The sequence below is a fragment of the Coturnix japonica genome, chromosome 1 (assembly GCF_054131305.1).
Source record: "Coturnix japonica strain WE chromosome 1, WE-NBRP24, whole genome shotgun sequence".
NCBI classification, from domain to species: Eukaryota; Metazoa; Chordata; class Aves; order Galliformes; family Phasianidae; genus Coturnix; species Coturnix japonica.
Window position 1 is genome coordinate 163817848 of NC_140663.1, and position 23855 is coordinate 163841702.

At 39.0% G+C, this 23855-nt stretch overlaps 1 protein-coding gene across 1 annotated transcript in view; it reads right to left on the bottom strand.

Moving 5' to 3' along the window:
* DDX10 (DEAD-box helicase 10) overlaps positions 1 to 23855 on the bottom strand; it is a 146231-nt gene that overhangs the window by 89062 nt on the left and 33314 nt on the right. The window contains exon 13 of the mRNA XM_032442171.2: positions 19300 to 19708. Coding sequence (XP_032298062.2) covers positions 19300 to 19708 — 409 coding nt within the window. The remainder of the gene's footprint in view (positions 1 to 19299; positions 19709 to 23855) is intronic.

Here is a 23855-nt window from a genome sequence, read left to right on the forward strand (position 1 = left end):
TAACCTCAGTGTCTGCCTTAATCACTACTGGGTCTATACTGAGTCACATGAAAATGACCTTATCACCTACTGAACACACAAACTGTCTACCAAAAATATGTGCCTACATATTTTCAGGAATAGATATGCACATAGTCACCTAATTTCTGCACTCCCAAATATGAAAATAAATTGATATGGTAGATTCACTCCCACTGCTTGCTTCTGCTGTCACAGAATTGGATAATTCTATGCTTCCACTCTATCAAGAAACAAAAGCAGGAGTCACCAGATTTCGCAGATGTTTAGTGCCTTGCCAATTCATATGTCCTCTCCCATCATGCCAGCTTGGTATACAGCCTTCTAAAAAACACAGCCTGCCTACATGCTGTCACATATGGGAGAAAATGCTAACACACTGATCTATATTTTGGTGGAAATGATCATTAAGGGCCAGAAAACACTGACAGCATGAAGCAGTATTTACTAGCTAAACTCATTTTGCACACCTACTTACAAAGACTCTCCTTCCAACTGCAGTTAGTTCCTATGAAACTAATCCATAATTACTTGGCTCATCACAAAATTCACCCTATGTACAAGAATTAGGCCTGCTGAGCTCACTAATAGCAGGCACTCCATAAAAGAGGATCAGAGGATTTTTGGGAAACAAAGGCAATATGTTAGAGAGAGAATTTATTCATACTTGAATGAGAGACATCTGTGTTACAGGGCTACCCTGCCAGAAAGGTTTGTAATGGTATCTTTAGAATTAAACATACAATGTTAGAACATGTCACTATCAAAACCCTATCAAAGAGATTTCAGGCACAGTCAATAATTCTCAAGAAAGCAAAGTACTGCCGAACCAAAAGTTGCAAAATATTCCAGGAACTGGGCACTTAAAGACGTTGCTTTTCCTAATGCAACAAGTGAATTAGGAGGCATAAAGCCTTCTTCAGGGAAATACAAAGTACAAATCAGAAAAGTAAGTCACATTCCACATGTGAGACAACTTTACTGAACACAATGCTGAATTCTGATTTTACATTGAGAGTGCAGTCACTGCATGATAAGTGCAAGGATTCGCAATAAGAACTGCAGGCTTTCTGTTGTTGTTTCTAAGGAAGCAAAACACAAAGCACCCAGCTTGCCTTCAGAGCAAAGCATCAGGTCTTATATAAGGAAATAATCCTTTTGTTTTTACAACATATATGCTTATAGAAGTATACAGATTTTTGCACTGATATAAGTGGTTTCTGTATCCTATTTATAACAATAAACCATCCTTCCAGGTAAATGGATCAAGCAAAACTAATTTCAGGTTTGATTGTGAGTACTTCAGGTTTTCCATTACCCTTCTGACAGAGCCATGTATGGCACATGGAAGCTATATGCGCTACATGGAACAAGATGAGCATTCTGGCTTGGTGATGAAGTCCATGCAATCACAGGAAAGCTACAAGCGTTTCCACACAAACCAAGGCACAGAACTAAAAACTTCAGAGGCAATGATCCCCAATGCGTGGGGACAGGACTAGGGGTAATGGGATGAAAGTACAGCATAGGAAGTTCCGCATGAATGTGCGGAAGAACTTCTTTACAGTGAGGGTGACAGAGCACTGGAACAGGCTGCCCAGGGAGGTGGTGGAGTCTCCTTCTCTGGAGATATTCAAGACCTGCCTGGATGCCTACCTGTGTGACATGGTGTAGGGAGCCTGCTTTGGCAGGGGGGTTGGACTTGGTGATCTCTAGAGGTCCCTTCCAACCCCTACAATTCTGTGATTCTGTGATTCTGTGAATGATCAGATGTTAATCCAGGGCATACAGCACAACATTTTCAAATCAGATGGCATCCAATAAATACAAACTACATCTGTTATAACATTTCTGTGACACAGAAACAACTCACAGTGTTGGGAGCTCACAGTAAATTATAGCTTGAATCATTACCATAAAGTCAACACCTATTGCTGACTGCCATGTAGCACCTGTACAACAGGCCTTCGTTAATTTCAGTTTCAATAGCCAAAAGCTTAAGAAGTTATGCACACTTGCAGGCCAGATGAGCACACAAAATGCATCCTGGAATACATCACCAAAACTATTCCCAAATGCTGAGTCCTAATTTTCCACTCGTCATTCTAATTACACAGTATTAATAAAATCATAATTTCAAGCCATAAGAACACAATCCAATGTTGATTCAGAATAAAGTCTGTCTATTCTGCAAATTAAAATCTGCTTTTTAAGCTATGACAAATGTTTTCTTAGAATAATGAAGGTTTATAAAACAGCGCAAGTCTCTTTGTTTCTACAGCTTATTTTTCTACACCCATCGACATTTTTCAAGACTCCTTGTACTGAAAAATCTTCTATGCATCTTTATTAACATACAACAAAACTACAAACATTTGCTGAAAACCTTGGAAGGTTAAAGCTCTGTTCTGAGCACATACTGGCACATGATTCAAGAGAGATGAACTTTCATCTCCAAATGAAGGGGAAGGTTTCAATGTACGTAGTTCATAACTAGGCTTATCAACACAACTTTTCTATTTTGGAGAGACAGTGGCATGCAAGGCCTAAACATAGATTTTCAATGGCACTGCCACTGTGTCATCCTCTGCAACAGGAAGGAAATAGAAGCGGAGGCCTCATACAGAGGGCACCGGAATGAGAAACTTGAATGACATGAAGACTCAAAGGAAAGCTTACTTTTGTCTTTGGCGTGGTATTTTCCAATCAAATGAATCTAAAAGAATCTTTTTTTCTTTTCTTTTCGAAAAGATGTCATATAGAAACTTACTATTTAACAAGAATAATATATTGAACTTTTTCAATCAGCCACTCCACCATAAATCACATAAATCAAAAGAGCCTTTTCCTCACAGAAACCTGAGTGATTCAAATAGTGGTTTGTTGTGAAACGTTTAATCAAAACAATACAAATAATATACAGCCAATCTCATTGGGATTCATTTGGGTCTATTTTAGGCAGAATAGCAAACATAGACTCTTAGTCAAAGTAGCTATCCCCGTGCAATTTATGCTGAGCTAACTAAATCTCTTTATGTAAGGGATTAAAAATACTTGAAATAAGCTTACTTTCCAAACTATAGTACTAATACAAACTACTTTTTCTGTTCATCCGTGACACTCTGTATAGACTGGGCACTTATTCCTCACAGGATAACTCAACACTTCCTGCATTTTCCTGACACTCCTGTGTAGCAGACTGGAACCTTCATCCTTTCACTGTAACCCTTCTCAATATCTAATTTATAAATGGATCAGCTGTCAGCACCGCAAACAGCATCTGAAATTATTGCTGTACCTCTTGAGAATAGCACTTAACAAGCTTATGCAAATTATGTACCTTTTATTTACCGCTCTAACCAAATCTAAGTAGAGCCTGTTGTCAGTAACAGCTTCATTCTGCAATCGCACGCTCAGCCCACTAATTAAGGTGGCTGAGTAGAGCACTTAGATTGCCATTCAATGTGCAATAAAAGCATCCTTTGGGACACATCACTGAGACAAGTATACTCACGGAGTTCAGCAAACTACAAAATTACAAATTCAATTATTTGATAACACCCTGCACAAAGTGCTCTTAAACTTTTGGTCTATTGAAGTACATCTTAATACTCAAATGAAAGCAAGGAAGTACACTGGTAGCTAATGCCAGGTGGCTGGCTCTGCAGCTGGTGAGAAGCATTTCTGAGAGCAGGATCATCAGACGCAGAAGTGGCTACACAAATGTATTTTGTTACTTAGCTTTCCTGTTGCAGGCATGTAAGTACCAATCCAACTCAAAATAATACAGGGTCCAGACCACATGAGTTGATTCAAGTCCATTCAAAGGGATGAAAACTTCTGATGAAGTGCAGAGACCAGATCTGTGCTTTCTTTGGATTCTGACATTGCTTAGAAGAGAGACGCTCTCAAATTGTACATAAACTTTCAAAAACGTATTGCCTATTCACAATGTACAGTAAGGAAAAAGAGAAACTACCTACCACAGGAGCTTACCTTGCTGAGAACCTAAAATGCCAGCAGTGGGAATGCACATACAGCAGTCTGGCAACCTCAGCATTCAAATATAAGGCTATAATAGTCAGCTGGTTGCCAAGGTCAAGGTATTGTCTCTGTTTGCCAAATAACCTGCAGCACTTCAGCCTGTGTCACAAAACTCATTTAGGCATAACAATGGACTGCAACATTTTCATAAAGCTTCCCATAAAAAAGCTATAGCTATGAAGTTACCAGGCTTCACTTTTATGGAGGGAACAGGAGGATTCCAAAGATTTGCATACATATAGCTAGTGTCAAAATAAATGATCCATTTACATTTCAAACTCCAACTCTTTACACTGTACATATCGTTACTTTTTCTTGTTTCTCACAGCTATGAAGTTATTCAGGGTTTCCTGTCAAAGGTTATGTTTAGCAATGACTTCACCAGGAAAAGTTACAGGCAATGGTGTATCAAGTCACCTTTATCATGCACTAAACTGATTTTGAGGTCAGGTCTCATTGTGCATCTACCAACAACTCAATTACACGGGCTTTCTGGCACTACAGTTGTTTCCTTTCAGAAGAGGTTAAAAGAACACAAAATATTTGTTTCAAAGTAGCATTTCAAGGGGACATTAACTGCCTTTGGTAAGATTGTAAAAAGTAAGACCAAATTCTACTAACCCTACTTCACAGCTCCTTGCTTGCTCCCTCTGAATACAAATGCACCAAAGTACCAGCTACTTTATCATTGTGATCTACAGCTGATGCAAGGCCAAACCCCTTCCCAAGCAACACACTTGGAAGTCCTACTCAAAGTCAGTAGACAAGCAAAAGGAAATTCAGGACTTAACTTCAACATTTAACAGAAAAATAACATCTGCAGACTGGTTCAGCTCTTCCTTTTCTAGACTAGGAGACACATCTTAGGGAACTGAGTTTTACCATACATGCATGAGAGTCAAACGAGCACAGCAACTAAATCAAGTCAGCCCAACATCTGATACCAAAGCAGAATCAATAAGCTCATCTCAGGGTACAGCCACCACAGATGTTGCTGCTCATTGCACAGCAGAAATAATTCTCTCTAGACTGTGCTGTGCATTTCACATCCATCACTCTCTCCCCATCACACCACAAAACAAGTTCCTATCCCCTTTATTACCCAGACATCACAGCCCACTCAGGCAGTTTCATAAGAATGCTTTGAGCATTGCACTTCCTCTCTCAATCTTGTCTGCCAAGTAACTGCTCAAAATTAACACCCTTCAGGAATACAAATGATGCGTAAGCACACACTACACAGTAATTAAAAATAAAAACACCCTCCAGCTAATGAAGAATACTGACTCCTAATTCAGAGGTTTGCAACAAAAATCCTTCCTTCTAAGAAGGGGAAATTGCTTAAAATGAAGTATGGAATAAATGCTAAACTTCCAAGGCTTGAGGTAAGATAGCTCTAGCTAGCATGTAACTCTAAAGCTAAATGAAAAAGAAGTTTCTGGTCTCCATCCAAAAGAAAAACAAAGAAAGAAAGCCTCTTCCTTCTTCTTCGCTTGCGGCTTACCAGTGTCAAGAAATTCACAATTATTTCTAGCAGATTAGCTGCATATAATTATGGCTACACAAAGTCTCACAGATGCAAAGGGTCTTTCATGTTGGTACTTTTGTTCCAATAAATCTCTGATTTTGCTTCATGACTTACTGATTCAAATAAATCATACTCAAATGTTACCACTTGTTATCCTAAATTACTAAGTGAAACTGGAAATTACATCTTAAGATTAATTCAAAAAGCCAACAATCAGTTAACAATCAACAGATACTTAGAACACTTTCTTAAAGAAAGGCTCACGAGTGTCGTTTTTTCCAAGGACAAATTCAGACAGAAGTCCTTCCAGTACCACAGTTAAGTATGCATTGGTTTTTTCATTGTAACAGTACAGATTTTAAGTCTTAATATTTCTCCTGGGAAATTATGTAGATAAAATGTGCCAATTTACTTCCTATCTCCTGCTGCTGGAAAAAGTTAATCTAAGGTTCTATTAGATCTCTCTAATGCATTTTATTCTAGCCTTTAATTTAGTGAAAGCTACAGTATTACCTTTTATGTTCTGCATATCTTAACACGTAGTACATGCAGAATCATAAAGCAAAGGGTTTCTAGAACATTTTAGAAGCTAACTCAGTGGAACATACCTGGTAAGGCATCACTTCTTTGTGATGATGGACAATAATTTTGTGCTCAGCATTAGTAGCACTACTTGCTACTTCAGTATGTACAACTTACTATTGTAGACACCTGCTTCCCAATTTCTAGTACTTCATTGATAACCATAATCCTATTCTACATGGCAAGCAAGGGGCTTCTGCCACCTTTCTTTGTTCGGATGCTTCTGACCATGCAACTTCAGCACAAGAACACAAATAAGACCAATAGCTTTATGGTTTACGGAATACAATCTGCAATCAATGATTTCTTCATTAGAAAGAAAGGAGCATAAATACAACCAGAACAAATGAATACGCTGTTGAAGACAGTAAAAAAATTCTTTCTCCAGGCTACAAACTTGCCAAAAGTCCATGCTGCACAGCTACTACTTTGTAACATTTATTTGGATTCCCTGGTGAACTTGTTCTTTTCTCTGTTGAGACGTAATTACTGTAAGTTCAGAGAAGGTAGGCTGGAATGGAGAAAATCTACAATAACTTTTACATAGAGAAAATGAAAACACTGTAAATCCTTGTTTCTGAAAAGAAGAAATATATTAAGAATTTGGCAATGCATATAATTTAATAAGCAAAGAGATGCACTCTGTTTCACAGCACAACAACATGACACTATATGAAATTAAAAACTCACAATCTAAACAAAAGGAAGGAAACACTTCCTCATACAGTATTTAATTAGATTGTGAAACTCACCCAGATAGCAGCTGATACCAGGAACTCAGTTTGATCAAAAATGCAGCAGATTCTACAGAAACTACCAGTGTGTTTGGATATAAAAAAATACTTACTAAAAGGGAAAAAAATAGGAGAAAAGAATTTATTCAACCACTCTCTCTGTTTTTTTGGGGGGTTATCATAGAATCACAAGGTTTGAAAGGTCCTACAAGATCATCTAGTCCAACCGCCCTCCCTTTACCATACCTACAGAAAAGCACTTAACTGTATCTTCTAGCTGTGCTGTGTGCCACCTGGCGATGCCTATATGGACAATAAAGAAGGCCATCACTGCTCCTATACTTCCTCAAACATTTTAGTGTTGGGAAACTATAAAAACTTACACAGTGAGGATTTTTTCCAGATAATAGGAGAAATGATGCCTTCTGTTGGCCACCATTTGTCAGCGCTCAGCACAGTCAAACGCCAAGTACAGCTGTGGGACAGCTGGGACATTACTGGCTACACAGCTGGGATTATCAATACTTTAAATCTGAATCTCCCTGGAGTTACTGGGTAGACAGAGTTTTCATTTTTAAGACTTTTACTTGATAAAAGTTTAGGAGCTTTCATCAACAACTCACTGTCAGAACAGCCAAATTAGTCCAGACCCAGTACTTTGAAGCACTGTCTGCTCTCTATGTGGCCAGTCCCCAAAGCTCTCTGATGCAAGCAGACCACTCAGACCTTAGAACTTATTGAATCATCAACAAGTTGGGGTTTTGCCAGGTCAGGATAAAAAGTGACGTGTGCTCACAAAATGACGTCAGAGAACTGCAAAAGATTTTGCAGGAAACAAAAGCAGGTCCTGTCACTTTAACTCCCAAGAAATACAGTAATAAAAAGGCAAAGCATTTTTAACACATACATTTTTAAATAACTCGTTTCCCAGAAAAAGTAAAAGATTCTAATTGCCATTGGTAAACTCCCATTCATGCTTAGATTTAAATCATCTAAGATACTGTTTACAAATTTTTAAATGTAATTTTAAAATGTACATATGCATACATAACCTACAAATAAAATACTGATTAGATATAAGGGAGGTATTCTTCATTACAGGAGCGGTGAGGCACTGGCACAGAAGCCTGGAAGTGTTCAAAGCCAGATTGGATGGGACTTTGGGAAACATAATCTAAAGGGGAGGTGTCCCTGCCCAAGTAGAGGGTTGGAACTCGATGGTCTTAAACGTCACCTCCAAACCAGTCTATGACTCTACCTCTCGTCCTGCCCCTCCTGTCACACAATGGGCACACACCACATATACTCACCATGACCACTTGAACTGAAGGAATAAATATAAACATAGGTTGAAAAATCCAGAAGGGATGATGTGGTTTTCCTGAAGTCCAGTTCCTTCTTTCCTTATACAGGCTAACATATAACCCTATCCTAAAGCCTCCCAATGGACAGAGAAGTGAAACAGGATTGTTTGTGCTGCTACAATTACTCCTGAGAGAGTTAACAAAACACAACTGTAATCAAGAATCTTTGCATCAAGCCTAATTACGTAGAAAAACAAGCTCAAGATGGTGGCAACTTGCTTTCCCAAAAATATAACGACCAACATTTTAAAATAAATATGAAGTAGGGAGATTTCTCTTTTGCACAAAGAAAACTGAGCTGTAAGAAATCTTTCTTCTGAATCAGCCACCTCTTGTTTTTGTGACTGAGTCAGAGCTAATAAAAGGAAAAACAACATGTATAAAGAACGAGATAAGGGACCATGAAGTGAGGCACAGCTTCTGTACAAATGTATCTGTTTACCCTGCAACTATCACATCAATTATCTTCAATACCAAAATTGCCTGAAAGAGGCAAACACTGTTTCTCTACAGCCCTTGCTGACTGCATTGTGTCAGGAGGCACCTTCCAGACAGCTGCAAAGCTCAACGAAGAATTGCTATCGTGGCTTGTTACTCCAAGCTGAGCAAGAAGTACCACAGAAATTAAAACATTCATCATCAGGCTCTTGCCACTTAAATGGCAAAATTAACCTCGTGTAAATGTGGTAAGTTCAGGGATTCAGCAATAATCTTTCTTAGGAAAGACACTGGGGGCAGATGTATCTGGTCAGCAGCTTTTCCATTTACACACAAAGGCACTTGTATGTATACATAAGTATATAAATGAAATATGTATAAATTAATATATAAAATTTCTATCTTCATGCATGAAATATACTTTGCACATATAGTACATACAAGGGTTAAATATCTAATGTACATGTAAATATATTTTTAAATGCTTAAGACAACTCCCATCTGTCACACAATTTAGTCATGGACTGAATCCTGGAAGCCTGGTAGCCTAGTCAGTAAATTAACTCAAGTGAAAATAAAACAGGGTCAATTCCAATTCATCTCTGATCTACTTGCTGACCTTATCCTTATGACAACTATAAATTTAAACTATATTATCCTCACAATCCTATTAAAGCAGGAGAAGAATGCAATTTCGTCGGATAGAGTTTGACATTCAGATGCCCCAGGTCTCACAGCACAAGCACTGAATTTCTATTTTGTACCAAGTCATTTTGGATTGAACGTGGCAAATTCAGTAGGCTGTACACTTCATTTTGGCTTCAGGAAGGTCCATATGAATAGCAGACAGATAGAAAGTCCTTAGCCACTCTAATTAATGGATTTCAGCCCCTCCACTGAAGGAAAGACTATGGCAAAAGCTCTCAAGGCAGCAAAACTTGGTTGTAATTCACTGATCCAACAGGAAATCCTGCTTTCAGAGCACTGTAAAGATCATCAGGTAGAATTTTTACTTGTTAAGATATACAAAAAGAATTTTAAAAGGATGTTTATTTCATAAGCCTGAATGCACAATTCATATTCATATTACAGGTTAACATGAGACTAAAGCTTTAGACCTTCAGCATTTCTCCATCATTTTGCAAATGTAATCAAGAGCAGCTCCAGACACTCAGTACACAAACAGAACATTAGCAAACATAGATCTGCCTCAAGAATTGTAAGCAATCTTTGTGCAAGAAAAATGGGTATTTTTATATGGCAGGAAAACTGTGCTTCAAGAATGAGCAAATCAGACATGGGAGAACAAGCAGTAATGGGTTCACAATAAAAAATAATAACTGGGTTTCTCCTATCGCTCTGAATTTCTTAACCACAATATGATTTCTCATGATTGAAGAACTCTAATCACCTCACAGTGATTTCTACATTTAAACACATAGCTAGATTCGTGCATTGCTTCACACTGCCCACATCCATATGGCTGCTCCACTGCCATTACACTGAGCCCCACTGAACATTCCCTGAAGTAAACCCTGGCCACTGACATCTGTGAAGACACTGAGAGGGCTTCACACCTCTTTGCAAACATGCTGACATTCAGGGCTCCCAACAGCACATGGCATTTGTATGTGTATCACAAATTAGGGCTACAAGTAAAGGAGGGCAAAATTCTAAAGGACTACAGCAAAAGGGCACAAGAGAGTTAAGAATACGACAGTTTGGGTTTACTTTTAAAGGAAACCTAGAAGATGTAGCATTGAGAAATGAAATGCTCATTTTATTTTACTGATGTTAAAGCATTATCAGTGTAGCTTACAAATTTTCCTCCCCCTTCACAAACCCCAACCTGGAACATTACTCTCCTCCCATTTCTTTGTGTATGCACCCACATCATTTCTGGAAGTGAGCACTTCTACCACACGCTCCATTTCCTGCAGTCCCTCTGCTCAGCTCCACACCTCCCTACCCACTCCAAGTCCTCCAAAACCCTACACAAGCATCACTGAAGACTATACGGAAAACACGCAAGGTAACGATGACTGTGATTGCTAACCTAAATTTTCAAGTCTGCTTGTTTAATATAAACATTAATCGGGTGAACGTGCATCTCTACAGCAGTTCAGTCTGAACTTTTATTAATTTGTTTTTGATAAAATGAGTTTAAGATAGATTTGAGCTTTCCTGCCACCAAAACGAGAAGTAATTTAGTTGGGAATGTATCTCTTAGAAGTAATATTTTTTCCAGACGAATAATTTCAGGAAAGAGTAAGTAATTTTTCAGCTGTAAGAGATCTCTTTAGATACGGTTACACTTGCAAAAAAATTGCTCCTCATAATTTCGTGCAGATATGACCTCACTTCTCCCCAGCATTCAGACTTGAGAGCTAGAAGCCACAGTACCGGCTCCTGTTTCTCTGGCTCAGATGTTCAATTCTTTACCATTTTTACCCGTTTTCTAATGGGGTATCTTTAGATTTACCATAAAATTCACCAGGAACCATGCAACAAATCACTCCTCTAGGACAGAAGGGATGCTAAAGCATTTTGTTCCTGTGAGTAAAGAAACAGTAAAGAAAAAAAAAAATAGCAAAAACAGAGAAGCAGATGTGTCCTGCATTTCAGTTTAGCCTTTATCATGAGGACACAACAGCAGCAATGACAAGCAACTGGAAAATAAAGTATTGGTTCCCCATCTACCACATGTCTCACCATGCAAAACTCAAGCAAATTTGACTGTTCTTTAACTTCTATCATCTTCATCATGTCTTCTTACCAAGAAGACGTTATCTTGCATCTATTAATTGCTGACTTGAACTAAAAACCAATGTCCTACAAAAGAAGAGAATTTTCTCGATTCCCTTCTAACAGTGAAACAGGCACACAATCTCGATGTAAAATATGATCCGCTTTGATTTACTCTGGGTCTTTTTTCAGTAGAACAGAATCACAGAATCCTCAGAGTTGGAAGAGACCTTTAAAGGTCATCTCATCCAACTCCCCTGGAGAGCACAGGGACACCACAGCTACATCACATTGCCCAGGGCCTGATCCAACCTCACCCTGGAAGTCTCCAGGGATGGGGCATCCAACCCATCTCTGGGCAACCTGTTCCAATGCCTCACCACTCTCACTGTAAAAGACTTTTTCCCTTTATCTAACTTGAATCTCCCCTATTTAAGCTTGAAAGTATTTCCTTTTGTCCTGTCATCACACACCCTTCTGAAGAGTGTCCCCTTCTTTCCTGTAGCTCCCCTTTAGAAACTGAAAAGTCACTTCACAGCCTTCTCTTCGCCAGGCTGAACAGCCCCAGCTCCCTCAGGCTGTAAGAAGAATCTGAAGATCTGAAGAATCACCTGGCTCTACAGGCATTAGTCACAAGGTCCCGGTACAAAGAAGCCTTGTGGTAGGTGAAGAAAATACCTGCAGAGCTACACAGGCAACGAATTAACCCAACTGAAGACCAATACAAAAAGGACAACAGCTGAGAGTCTTTTCAGTCACAGCAGCTCCCAGTCAGCCTGTAGGAGCACAGTACAAATGCCAGTACAGCAGTGCCCAGCTCAGAGACCGCGGGGCTCACATCACATGAAAGCAGGCACGTGTGTTCTCACCTCCAGGGAAAGCAAGTGCACAACAACAGCTTCATGTGAAACTCCTTTTAGCTGAAATTCCAGCACAAAAAGGAAAAGCTACAACTGAGAAACTAAGGCCTGCAATCCAGTGATACGCTCACACCTGACAGAAACACTCAATCAAAAGTTACATTTCCTTTCTCCAATGCTTTTCCTCTAAAAAAAATTAGCATTTCTTATACCACTATTTATTAATCTCTTCTCTGTTTATATCCAGTTAATATTCCATTACAGCTGTCTCAGTTTTCATCATTAGCAATGTTCTCCTTGCATCATGGAAGGTTTCTATTGCTTACAAGTGTCTTTAGAAGTGTCCAAAGGTAAATTAAAATATGAAGATGCTATTTTTCCGACCACATAAAAAGATGAGCAGTAACAGAGAAATGTCACAACTGATTAGCTTCACTGACCCACTGCAAAGCTCAGCAGTGCTAAAAATAAAACGCTTCTTGAAAAAGGACAGAAGTTAAAGTAATTTACGTTTTAAATTTCCACCATTTTAAAAAGGATCAAGAGTGGACCACAACAAAAACACTGGCTAATGAAAGCAAAACCTTTCCTTGGCTTAGTGTAAATGCTGACCTTGAAACCAAAGACAGAAGATTTACCTACAAAAACTTCCTTTTGTTGCAGTGCTTGCCTTGTTGAGCTAATTGCAATGACTGACCCAGCCAGCAGAAACTTGACGCAAGTTCAGTCAGTCAAAATATTCAACCTTCAACACCTACACCATCTTTTCCATTCCAAAGGAGCTATGGGATGCCTTCCAAGTCACTTGCAAAATTCACTAGCATTCAGTAATGAAGTGTCCCTAAGCTAAATGCTGTCTTAATTTGCATTTGCACATTGCATTTTCAATTTATACCACATCATTCACCTCCTCCATAACAGTATCACATTTTCTTCTCAGATTCTCGTATGCTAAAATAATTCTCTCCTGCAGGCCAAAGAAATATTTACTGGAATTTCTCTATTCTCAGCTCCTGTCCTCATTCTCCCTTCCCCCTCATCCACAATTTGATGTAACACTAATGCTGAGTTAAATCACAGAACAAATTAATAGCAGCAATGGATTTTGAACCTCTTTATGTCTAAAGATACAGGTAAGATGCCTCCTGAAAGCAAAAGCAACAATTTTTGCATTCAAGACAGGAGTGCCAGAGTAAATTAAATTGGAAAACCCAAAGAACAGACCAATAAAACTCAGGACTGTACATATGGGAAGAGTGATTACTGTAAAAAATAGTATTTTTCCAAATCGTAAGGTAGATGTGTAATTTCTCCACCAAGGCAAAAGAAGACCTATGGAGATAGAAATACATGTTGTCCTTTTATGCTCTGCAAGACACTGCCCTTGCACTGTGAACTTGATGGAAAGCTGCCACAGCAACGCCAGTGTTTGAAGGCACACTTTATCTCTGAGCCAAGATATAGAACTGTCAATGCAAACAAAACAGCAACTATTATTAATTTCACTCAGTGAGCTGGAGATTAGGGAGACAGGAAAGTTGTTAAGGTCCTTCACCAACATCTCTCTAAGAAGTCAGCAAGGACAAACAGCTGCACTTCCTCAGAGTCAAGCTCCGCTTTCACGAGCACTTTCTAAACATCAGCTTAGTAGGTGAGCGTGTGTGCCAGCAGCACAGCGCAGCGGTCAGACACCAGCTTCTGCAGGGAGGGCAGCTTCCACAGCCCTGGTTTGGGATGAATTGTGGTAGCACTAGCTATCATTTCACACACATATCAATCCATACACTGCTATGAGGGATTTCCTACTGTACCCCCTCAAGCTTCTGGAGGCACATTTGCCAGACATCTCGTGGCTCAAGCACAGCCCCATTTCTGTTCAGGCATTTACGCAGTGCAAATGGGGCTGCAAAGGAGCAGGCGAGACAACCTGTCTTGATCTGGCAAGCACCAAGGAGATGGATGTTTCCTGCTGGAGGATTAAAACACGCAGCTCAAGCACAGAGGGCAGCAGCCTGGCACTGAAATAAGCAGAGAGCCAGCAAAGGAGCAGCATGCTATAGATAATGAAGGATGGGACACCACTAAAACCTCCCTGCCAGGCTGGCCCAATGCAATCTATAGCTCACTTACTTTTGACATGAGTAAGACTAGAAGCTGTCACCCTAATTGCTTTATTTTCCTCTCGCTCATTCAGAATAATGCTCCTTCAAGAGACCTTTACCCCAGTGGCTGTAGCTGTTCCTTCACCCAAGCTGGAGCAGAGCCCAGTGTGCAGCAGGCAGAAAGCCCCGCATGCTTGGCTCACCCAGTCCATCACTTCACAGCTGTTCAAACCGAAGTCCCATGGGAATGAGGAACATTAGCTCAAAGGGACCCAGTAGCTTTCTGAAGTCATTGTCCTATCTTCCAATCAGTCTTCACATCGGAATATGGAAACAGTGTAGTACACATTTTCCCTTTAAAATAGTAATTAAACTACAATTTGGATATTAGTGATTCTGTAATGAATTATTGAGACCTTCATTTTGACTCACAGCTCATGAATCTTCACTGTAATCATGATTTTCTTTCTACAGCTATTGAATTATTCCAGCTTAACATTGCACAGGAGAGACAAGAATTCAGAAATCTGCCCCAAAATGTTGTTAAATGTTGTATGTTGGGCAGTTTATTGGGCCAGGCCTGCAGCAGCAGGTGTCCGCACCAGGGAAGGCATCCACATAAAGAACTGAGGAATAGTTCTCATGATTTTTACTCTAAGCACTGCCGACAGTTGTCGGGATAGGTTGAGGATGCATTTATCAGTTGTTCTGCTTTATTACTATTTCAGGAAACAGCATTTCCTTTGAAAATTAGTGCTCCATAATTTCTAGTAGCATCTCACAGTATTAGCACTTAACTCTTAGAAAATCACTCATGCAAAAAGTATGTCACAGTTGTTCATAATGCCTGTGCCATCACCCAGCAAGCATTCAGGCACTACTAATCTTAAAGGAAATTGCAGCACTTCGGAATATACAAATCCTGTGGGTTCAGAGAATATTGATTGAAACAAAGTAGTTCTAATACAGAGTATTTGGTTCACTCATCTTCATCTATGAAACTACTGCAATTTATCAAACAAAGCTACAAATCAGTGATTAAGGACAATGAAACTGAGGGTATTTCTGCAGGCTTGAATAATCTACTAGGGAGTTTTTAATGAATGATATTTTAATGAATCATGTTAAATCATTCAATACCCTCATAATTTCTAGGATACAACACCATGCATCACAGTCATCTTGGATCTCATTTAATCAAAAGTCAAAGTGTGCCTTGCTGCAACCTGAACTCACACCAGCTTACACACTGCAACACAAGCATGTAAGCAATGTGTTACACTGCTACTGTAGACACACCAGAAAGATCATCTTCATCAGAAAACAGATTCAAGACTTGTGTGGTTAAATGTAAGTTTTGCATTGCTTCAGTGTAACTTAACCACAGAAATGCTTTCAAAACAGCTTCTTCTTGCCAGGACAGCAATCTGTGTGATAATGCAACAGATTCAGTACAGTGGAGAAGACTTGTGAGGCTGGTTTAGGGTGCACACAGAGTTAAGGACTTTTTAAGCCACCTCTCCATCAACTATATTAAAGAGGTAGCCCTGCTTGGTTCAGGAGCATGCTCCATTCATCAGCAACTTCATAAACAGCATTTCTGCTAGAAGATGAGCAGCACGTTCCTGAAGAAGATACTGACTTATGAGCAACTGACATCAGAGCTGAGGAAGCTTTTCCTGGCTCTGAGGAGAATGTGCTTCTCAAAGGGTGTAACTGAAAGGGTAAAAGCAAGTCCCTGACACGAGGCACCCTTCTATACTGCATTCTTCATTACGAAAGCCACCAAAGGTCCATAAGATGTACTGTAGACATCAAAAAGATGTACTGTAGACATAAGATGTACTGTAGACATCAAAACAAACACAGCTCACCAAGGTTCAAAAGCAGTTTCAAATGTAAAAACTTTCCATAGAAGCAACACCATCCGAATCAGAACTGAGTACTTACTTGGTAGCGACATTTACAGCTAAGATCTATAAGGAGAGCAAATCTTACAATGAAACTCCTGAATCGTACTTTCTATCCAGATTTGAAACATGACTAAAAACATTCAGGATGACCATTTTAAGAGATACATAGCAGCCATTTCTTTGAAGTCTATAGCTCACCCGGAACTCAGAGATAAGATTTTAATCCTATAGATTTTTCAGTTTTCCTAAACAGCACAGAAATTGACACAAACATCTGGAAAGCTGCCTTGGAGGCAAAAGCAACAACTGCAGTGAATTTTTCATAGACTACAGAAGATCTCACTAAGTCTCTAAAAAATTAACTGAAATGGAAATCGACAGAGAAAAATCTGAAGATGCATTTGAAGCAAAAAGAAAGGCTGCTAAAGCACAGTAAAGAAGCAATAAGATTATTTTAAAATAGTAAGTGACCAACAGATCTGGAATCTAAAACTGATTATGAGTTCTTATGAAAGTCTGCCTCAAAAGCCTCTGCTAGACACTTCAATCTAACAAAAAATTCATGGATTTAAACAAAATGATGACATGCAAAAAGAAAATCTGAAAAGTTGTCCAAGAAGAAAAGAAAAATCTTTGCGCTGACCTTGGCTTCAGCACTTCCTCCACGGACAGCTCCCAGAAGCACTCCTCAATGAGATCGATACCTGATTTATATCTGATATAAGCGAACATCACATTGTTTCTTAAAAAACAACATCCAGTTGTACCTGAGTTATTAAGACCACATGCTAAGAAACTGTGATTTCCTTACAATTTTCCACCGACTTTATAGGATGCCTTCAGCACTCGCTGTTGTGCATAAAGAGGTTCTATCAGCAGCTTTAACCTGTTTCACTTCTATGCAAATGTTTTGTATTTCACATAAATCATAATTTACTTCAATTCAACCAAAAACACACAAGCTCGCAGTTAGTAGGATAGAAACTTACGGCCAGTTCTGCAGGAAGAACTTATGGTATATCAGCATATTGACTTATAATTTAAAACATAAACAACCTAGCTATTTACTCAGCCAGAACGCTAACCTTGCAATGTGCCTCTAAGGAATAACGCTTTCCCTAGCTAGCAGGCTGCTCTGTTCTCTCAGATACCAGATGCTGCTACAGCAGGAGCAAAGAGGGCCATCCCTGAGGGAATCATCACCACCTCAAGTCAGCCAGCTTCACCCCTTCTCTTTTGCCTCCTGTGTTGTTTTCTAGCCTGCCATCTCCAGAAAAGCACCAAGGAGACTATTTTCAAGTAACATTGATGCCCCAAATATTTTTAAATGCACTTTAAATGGATAATTTAAATAATGTTAGCCTAACAAAAAATAATACTGAGTACACGCTAATTGCACTATAATCATCTGACCTTTTTATGCATAAAAACATTGCGCTTTTCAGTAATGCCATAAGCTAAAAATTAAGACACATTTAGGTAAATTTGAGCACCTCAACATAAAACAGATATAAAACTTTCACAGAGTGTCCAAAGGAGGGTTGCAAATATGGTGAAGGGTCTGGAGGGGAAGACATAAAAGGAGCTGCTGAGGCCCCTGGTTTGCACTTCATATCTGCTGATGTTTCCATGAAAATAAATAGGAGGCATTACTTCCAGAGCAAACAACATGCTAGCTCGTGCCACTTTCACTCAGATCAAGTACTAACACAAGGCAGCCATGGGCTGACAAAGAACAGACAATTCAGTTTTAGAACAAGAGGAACAGAAACAAGATCCCTAAAGCAACCTACTCCCCTGAGTACACCCACCCTCTGCCACATTTCTGGCCACACATGGGAAACTGTGTCAACCTCCTGAAGGCAGCAGAGAGAGTTCAAGTGCTTGGCTTTGACAAAGTTAGCTGATCAGACCATTTTATACACACTAAATACTAAAGGAAAGATGCTGTTTATAAATACAGTTAGTGGGCTGATTAGCGAAAGTTCATGGCAAGTGCCCTGTGCTGTTAATTAACAGCCCAGAAAAGGAAAAAATCTAAATATGAGTTGAAAAAATAAATACAATGCTTAATAGGAGACTCCCCTCATGTGTTAAGAAAAATATCTTGCTGAAGCAGAAGGCTGTTTCACTTGGATATCTTTACTACAGAGAAATAGTTGCTAGATAGGAAAGAATACAAAAAATTCACAACACTCATTTCCCAGATCTGCTTTATGGGAGGAAAAAAAAAAAAAACCCAAAAAAAAAAAACCAAAAAAAAAAACCAAAGAAAAACCACCATACTAAGACACTGTATTTAAGGTAAAATGAAAGCAACATATTGCAGAATACTGAGCACAGAGCAACCCATAGTACAGCTAATATTCTGATCAAGGAAATAAAAAATCTACATAAATATTTTAATAGTCTTTATAATCATGTTTTATAAGAAGAGCTCACTTGTTATCTGATATTGGATCAATTCCTAGTAGCAAAGGTCTTATTGAAAGCAAAATTTTTGAAGATCTTTACACTAATGGGTTCGATCTTTACGTTAATATCAAGATTATTTCTTACAATCAGTATTAGGAAACAGCTCATCACGTACAGCCATTTCGTTTCTTGTGTCATAAACCCAATAACATCATCAAAATTAGGACTGAAGGTTGTAGCAGGAAGGTAAAGGAAAGTAGTAAAGAGGCGCTAATTCTCTCAAAAAATTGTCAAGTATTCAGGTCACATTCATAAATTATAACTACTACAAGTACATACGTTATGCAAATAATATTATTTTATGCTAGGAATACAAAATTATAACAGCATAAGTCACACCACTTATCATCTGGGAGCAATTCCAATCTCTAATACTTGCAAGCAAGACATGCAACTTCAAGCAAGTGTACTGCTAAGAGCAGAATTTTCTCCTTTCCAGAGGGTGTTCAAAATAAAATCATTAAGATTTGTAAGTCTTAATGTAAAGTGTACTTACCTGTGCTGGACTATCTTTAGATTCCAAGTCAAAAACATTCCGCCGCTTCACAGTCAGCAGATCAAGATCTTTAGTATCATCATCGTCGTCATCATATTCAAAGACCTGCATGGAGTTTGTGTCTGGAACCCTGCTTGACAAAGCACCTTCTTTTCCCTCCTGTTCAGATGCCTCTTCTAATTCACGTTCAGACTCATCCTCTTCAGTGCCTTCACTAGAAGGAGGATACTGTTCACTGGATTTAGTTCTGCATTCTTCCATTCCTTCCTTATTCAGTGAGGAGGTGGTATTTTTGTTCTGCTCGGTCTCTTTCAAGGGATTTCCCTCTTTAGATGCCTCTTTCACTGATAACTGTTTCTGAACTCTCTGAAGAAATCTCACACGAGGTGCCATTGCAAGACCAAGCGATCTAAAGCAAGGAATTAAACAAATACATTAATCTCAAAGGTAGATACAAAAAGTTTTACTAAATTAGAAGACCTCACTAACAGCTCAAGTGCTTCAATTTTAGTTATGGTTGTTGAAGCTTACACACTTTGATCAACATATTTACAAAACAGTGTTTGGCACACAACAGTACACAGTAGGTTGAAAGATGCAAATGAAAGTGAGGAATGAAGATGAAACAACTGAAATAGCACTGGAGAAGAACAAGAAAACAAAGAACGTGAAAACCTGCAAACAAGAGCAAATTAAATACGATCTATATTGAAAGAAGTGGAAGAAACACCAATATAACTTGGTCTTAAAGACAGATGGACGTCACATCAAGCACAGAGCACTGATCAAGTCAGTATCCTTCACTACTAGAACTACAGACAGAACGTTATCCCTACCATGTTGTTGTGATTGGAAGAACAAACAGTATGGATAAACTGCATGAAAAGCTCTGGGAGAGACACTTACACCTTAAAAGAAATGTCATCTGCCTTTATTCCTACAGCAAAGCTTTGGCTTTGCGGCATGCATAACTGAGTGCCACAGCACTATTATTAAACCCAGTTATTCTTATGCTAATACGCTTTATGTCAGTGGACAAAAAATAGCCAAAATTCAGAAATATTATAAATGAGCAAAACAGGAGAAGACTGTGTGTGAAAAGATACTCTACATGCTTGCCATTTTTTCTTACCAATCCTAGAGAAAAAGACCAGAATTACCACAACTGAAATGATTCAAGCCAAGCAACACAGCTCTCAGACTTGGGGGTAAGCAGAGAGGTTTAATATTGCTAAGGAAATAATAGCAGATAAGCTTAGACAAATCTGTGCACAAAAAAAAAATCCTCCAAACACTTCCCATTATAAGAACTACAGAAACTTGAGGATTTTAGGTCACTGCCATCTCTTTTTTATAGTATGTTCCCAACAGGGAATACTTCGACAAAAGCATTCTACAGCTGTTGAAAGTCTCCTCATGTTGTTGATGCAATTGTTCCTTCAGAATATATTTCTTAACCATTTTTCCAATCGAGAGTTCAGATGTTCTAAAAGAGCTTCACATATAAATGAGCTTTTCCTTCCAGTCCTTTTTGAAACACCAGACAGTTGTAAATAATCTGTCATCATCTCTGCACAACACCAATTTTTATGCAAATTAGCTTTTCATTCTGATACGAAGTTACAGCACTTAATAAACACAAACACACCACATCGGTAAACTTGTTCAGAATTATAGGAACACATAAAAGTGTAATATGGTGATTTCTTCTACAGTAAAACAGGTTCAGGAAATGACTTAAAATAGTCTGAAAAAAAGTAAATACTTCAGAATCTCAAAAGAAAACGTGTGCTTTGTTTAAAGCTTTTAAAATGTATTTAGAAGGCAGAATGTACAGGCATTTGAAAATAGGAGAAATCAAGTCAACTGAAGTAATACAAATCTGAATTATCAGGCTTTCCAGGTGGCTTGATTAGTAACCAAAGTAAACAGAAAGAATTGCTTTTGCTGTGTTCTTTGATTAGCAAGCTTCAAGTCTATGCTAAGGAGTTCAAATGCAAGACACTTAAGTAATAAAAAGAGGGACAAAGATCATCAGTAGTTTCTGGGCCAGAATCAGAGATGATGCCAAAAAGAAGCTGTCAAGGATCGATGATCTAAAGCCCAAGCCCTGAGAAAAACAAAGTGTGTCCTTCTCTGCTGAAATCTGCACCTGGGACAACTCTGGATACTGGATATAGGTACAGGCTGGTGGACACAGTGCTCAGGCAGCCCAAACCGCCAACCAGACCCTGGGGTACCCCAGGCCCAGAGCTGCCACCAGACAGGGGGAAGGGCTGTGCCCTCTGCTCTGTGCTGTGCTGTCTCGCCTCCAGCACTGGGTGCAGGTTTGGGTGTCACACCACAAGGAGAGCATAAAACTCTTAAGAGAGCGTCCAAAAGAAGCAACAAAGACAGAGATTCTATGATTCTGCGCCTCCACACGCCTGACAGCACCTGCAGCTACCTGCTGTTCTGTAACACTGATCTGTAAGCAACAATAGTCTAATTCAGCTGGGTACAAAGTCGTGTGCATTAGACATTTCCCAAACAACTTGCCTTCAGCCTGCTTTCTTTATTCTTTATGTATCAGTGAAGAGGTAAACACAAAAATATGCTGCATTCCTCCTGCAAACAACAAGGAAAACACAAGCAGCTCCTTAGAGCAGCAACTAACCTAAGTCCAGCAGACCTGCCTGCTAAGATATTGCCCCAGACTGAAATGTGCTAAACAGCATAAGAAGTAAAAAGTAAATATTGCCCACCTCCTTTTTACCTTGTCTCCTAACCAGAAGGCCAGAATGACTTGTTATTCTTTTCCACTCTTATTTATGTTAACCTTTGCTTACATTTTCAGCACTGTTTTTTGCAATGAAAAGACAAATTCTCTTTTACACACTGTGGAGGTTCTCTTCCATGACACCTGAACGCTGGCTCTGTTCACAGGCCTGGTTAAGTCTTCCTCCAGCAAATTATTCTTGATAGCCATTTGCAATGAGAGGATATTGGATACAATACAAACATATCATAGCTCAGAGGTCACAATGTCTCTGGAATATTTATGTATGAGGGGTGAAAGTTAAACTGCACGGGCAACATTTTCCTACCAACAACACCATCATAGCAGCTGTAAAATAGGGTTCACCTCCACTGGTGCAGAGTTCGAGGAGCAGGGCATGAAGGTTCCTGTTCATAGCTAGCACAAATGCATAGCTAATGGTGGTGGCTATGATGAAAAACAGCATCTTGTAGCTGTGAATCTGCTCTTTTAGACAGTGTTATTGTGCTCATTGTGTCTGTTGTAGTTTCCATGGAAATTAATTGGAGGCATTACTTTCAGAGTTATCTAAAGACCACTGCTTTTCTGCAGACTCTGTCAGCAGCACTGAAAACAATCTCAGTGCACAGACAAGCCAGGTAAAAGAGCAACAGAGGCCTGACACACTGAAATACAAACCAAGTGCAGTATGTTTTCTCTCTAGGATTTTTAATGAAGTAACGTCTATCAAGCAGTAAGTCTCTGAAGAAATACTTCAGAGGAGATTCCGTGTGCTATGGCATGTGCAGTGAATGGAAAGGCAAAGTACTGCAGGGTGTATGCAGGCAAGCCTTGTGGTCTGGAAGAGGGAAAGAAGAGAGCCAAGAGAAACTGCTCAGAGAAGAAACTCCAAATTATCTCTTTAATGTATTATCTACTGACTTTTTTATTATGCTTCCATGTATTGCACATAATTTATTCTCTCTATCCAAAAAACTGCCAAGTTATTTCCATTTTTATCACAGCAATGGCATATCTCAACTTGGCTGAGTTGAAATTAGAATTATCTTTTATGAAGGATCAAATCCTGGCTCAGATGGCCAAGAAGAACTGTAGACTATTCTGTCTACGTAAATATCTGATAATAAATGCTGAAATTCAGAAACAGGTACTGAGATTCCTAGACTTCATCACTACCATCATCTGTTAGTAGGCTTGCTAAAACAGTGGCTAAATTTCTGTGGTCAGTACTTTCAGTCCTCATTTTCTGTCATTCAGCATAGCAAGACCCACGATTCAGTTTTAAAGATGCTGACAAACCACACAGTTGAAGGGGCAGGCAATGTCTGTAATGAAATTGCTCAACTTTTTCCTTGTTCTCTTAAAAATTTCTTAGTCCACAAACCATATTTTATAACAGGTTTATTACCTTAACAAAAAACAGAATCATGTTAATTGAAGCATAGCACAGGAAGACCAGGTGTTTCACAGTCGAGTAATTTGTCACATTTTAGCTCTTTATGCCATGTACTAACAACTTTGAAGACTTATGTCTTCTCTGTATAAAATTCCAGAGACACATAAAATCAATTTATTATGCATCTTCGAGCACCCTCCTGTTCCCTTCTGACTACCCTATGTCCCCTGAGATTGTTCCAAAGCTTCACATTTTCAAACAATCTCAGATGGTTGTCATCTTTAATGTCAAACTGTCAAAATTAATTCCCCTCCCATAAGAAAACGTGGAATATATGCACAAAAGCTTATACAGTAAAATACACACTATTCAGACCAGTGAAGAAGTGACTCACCCTTACCA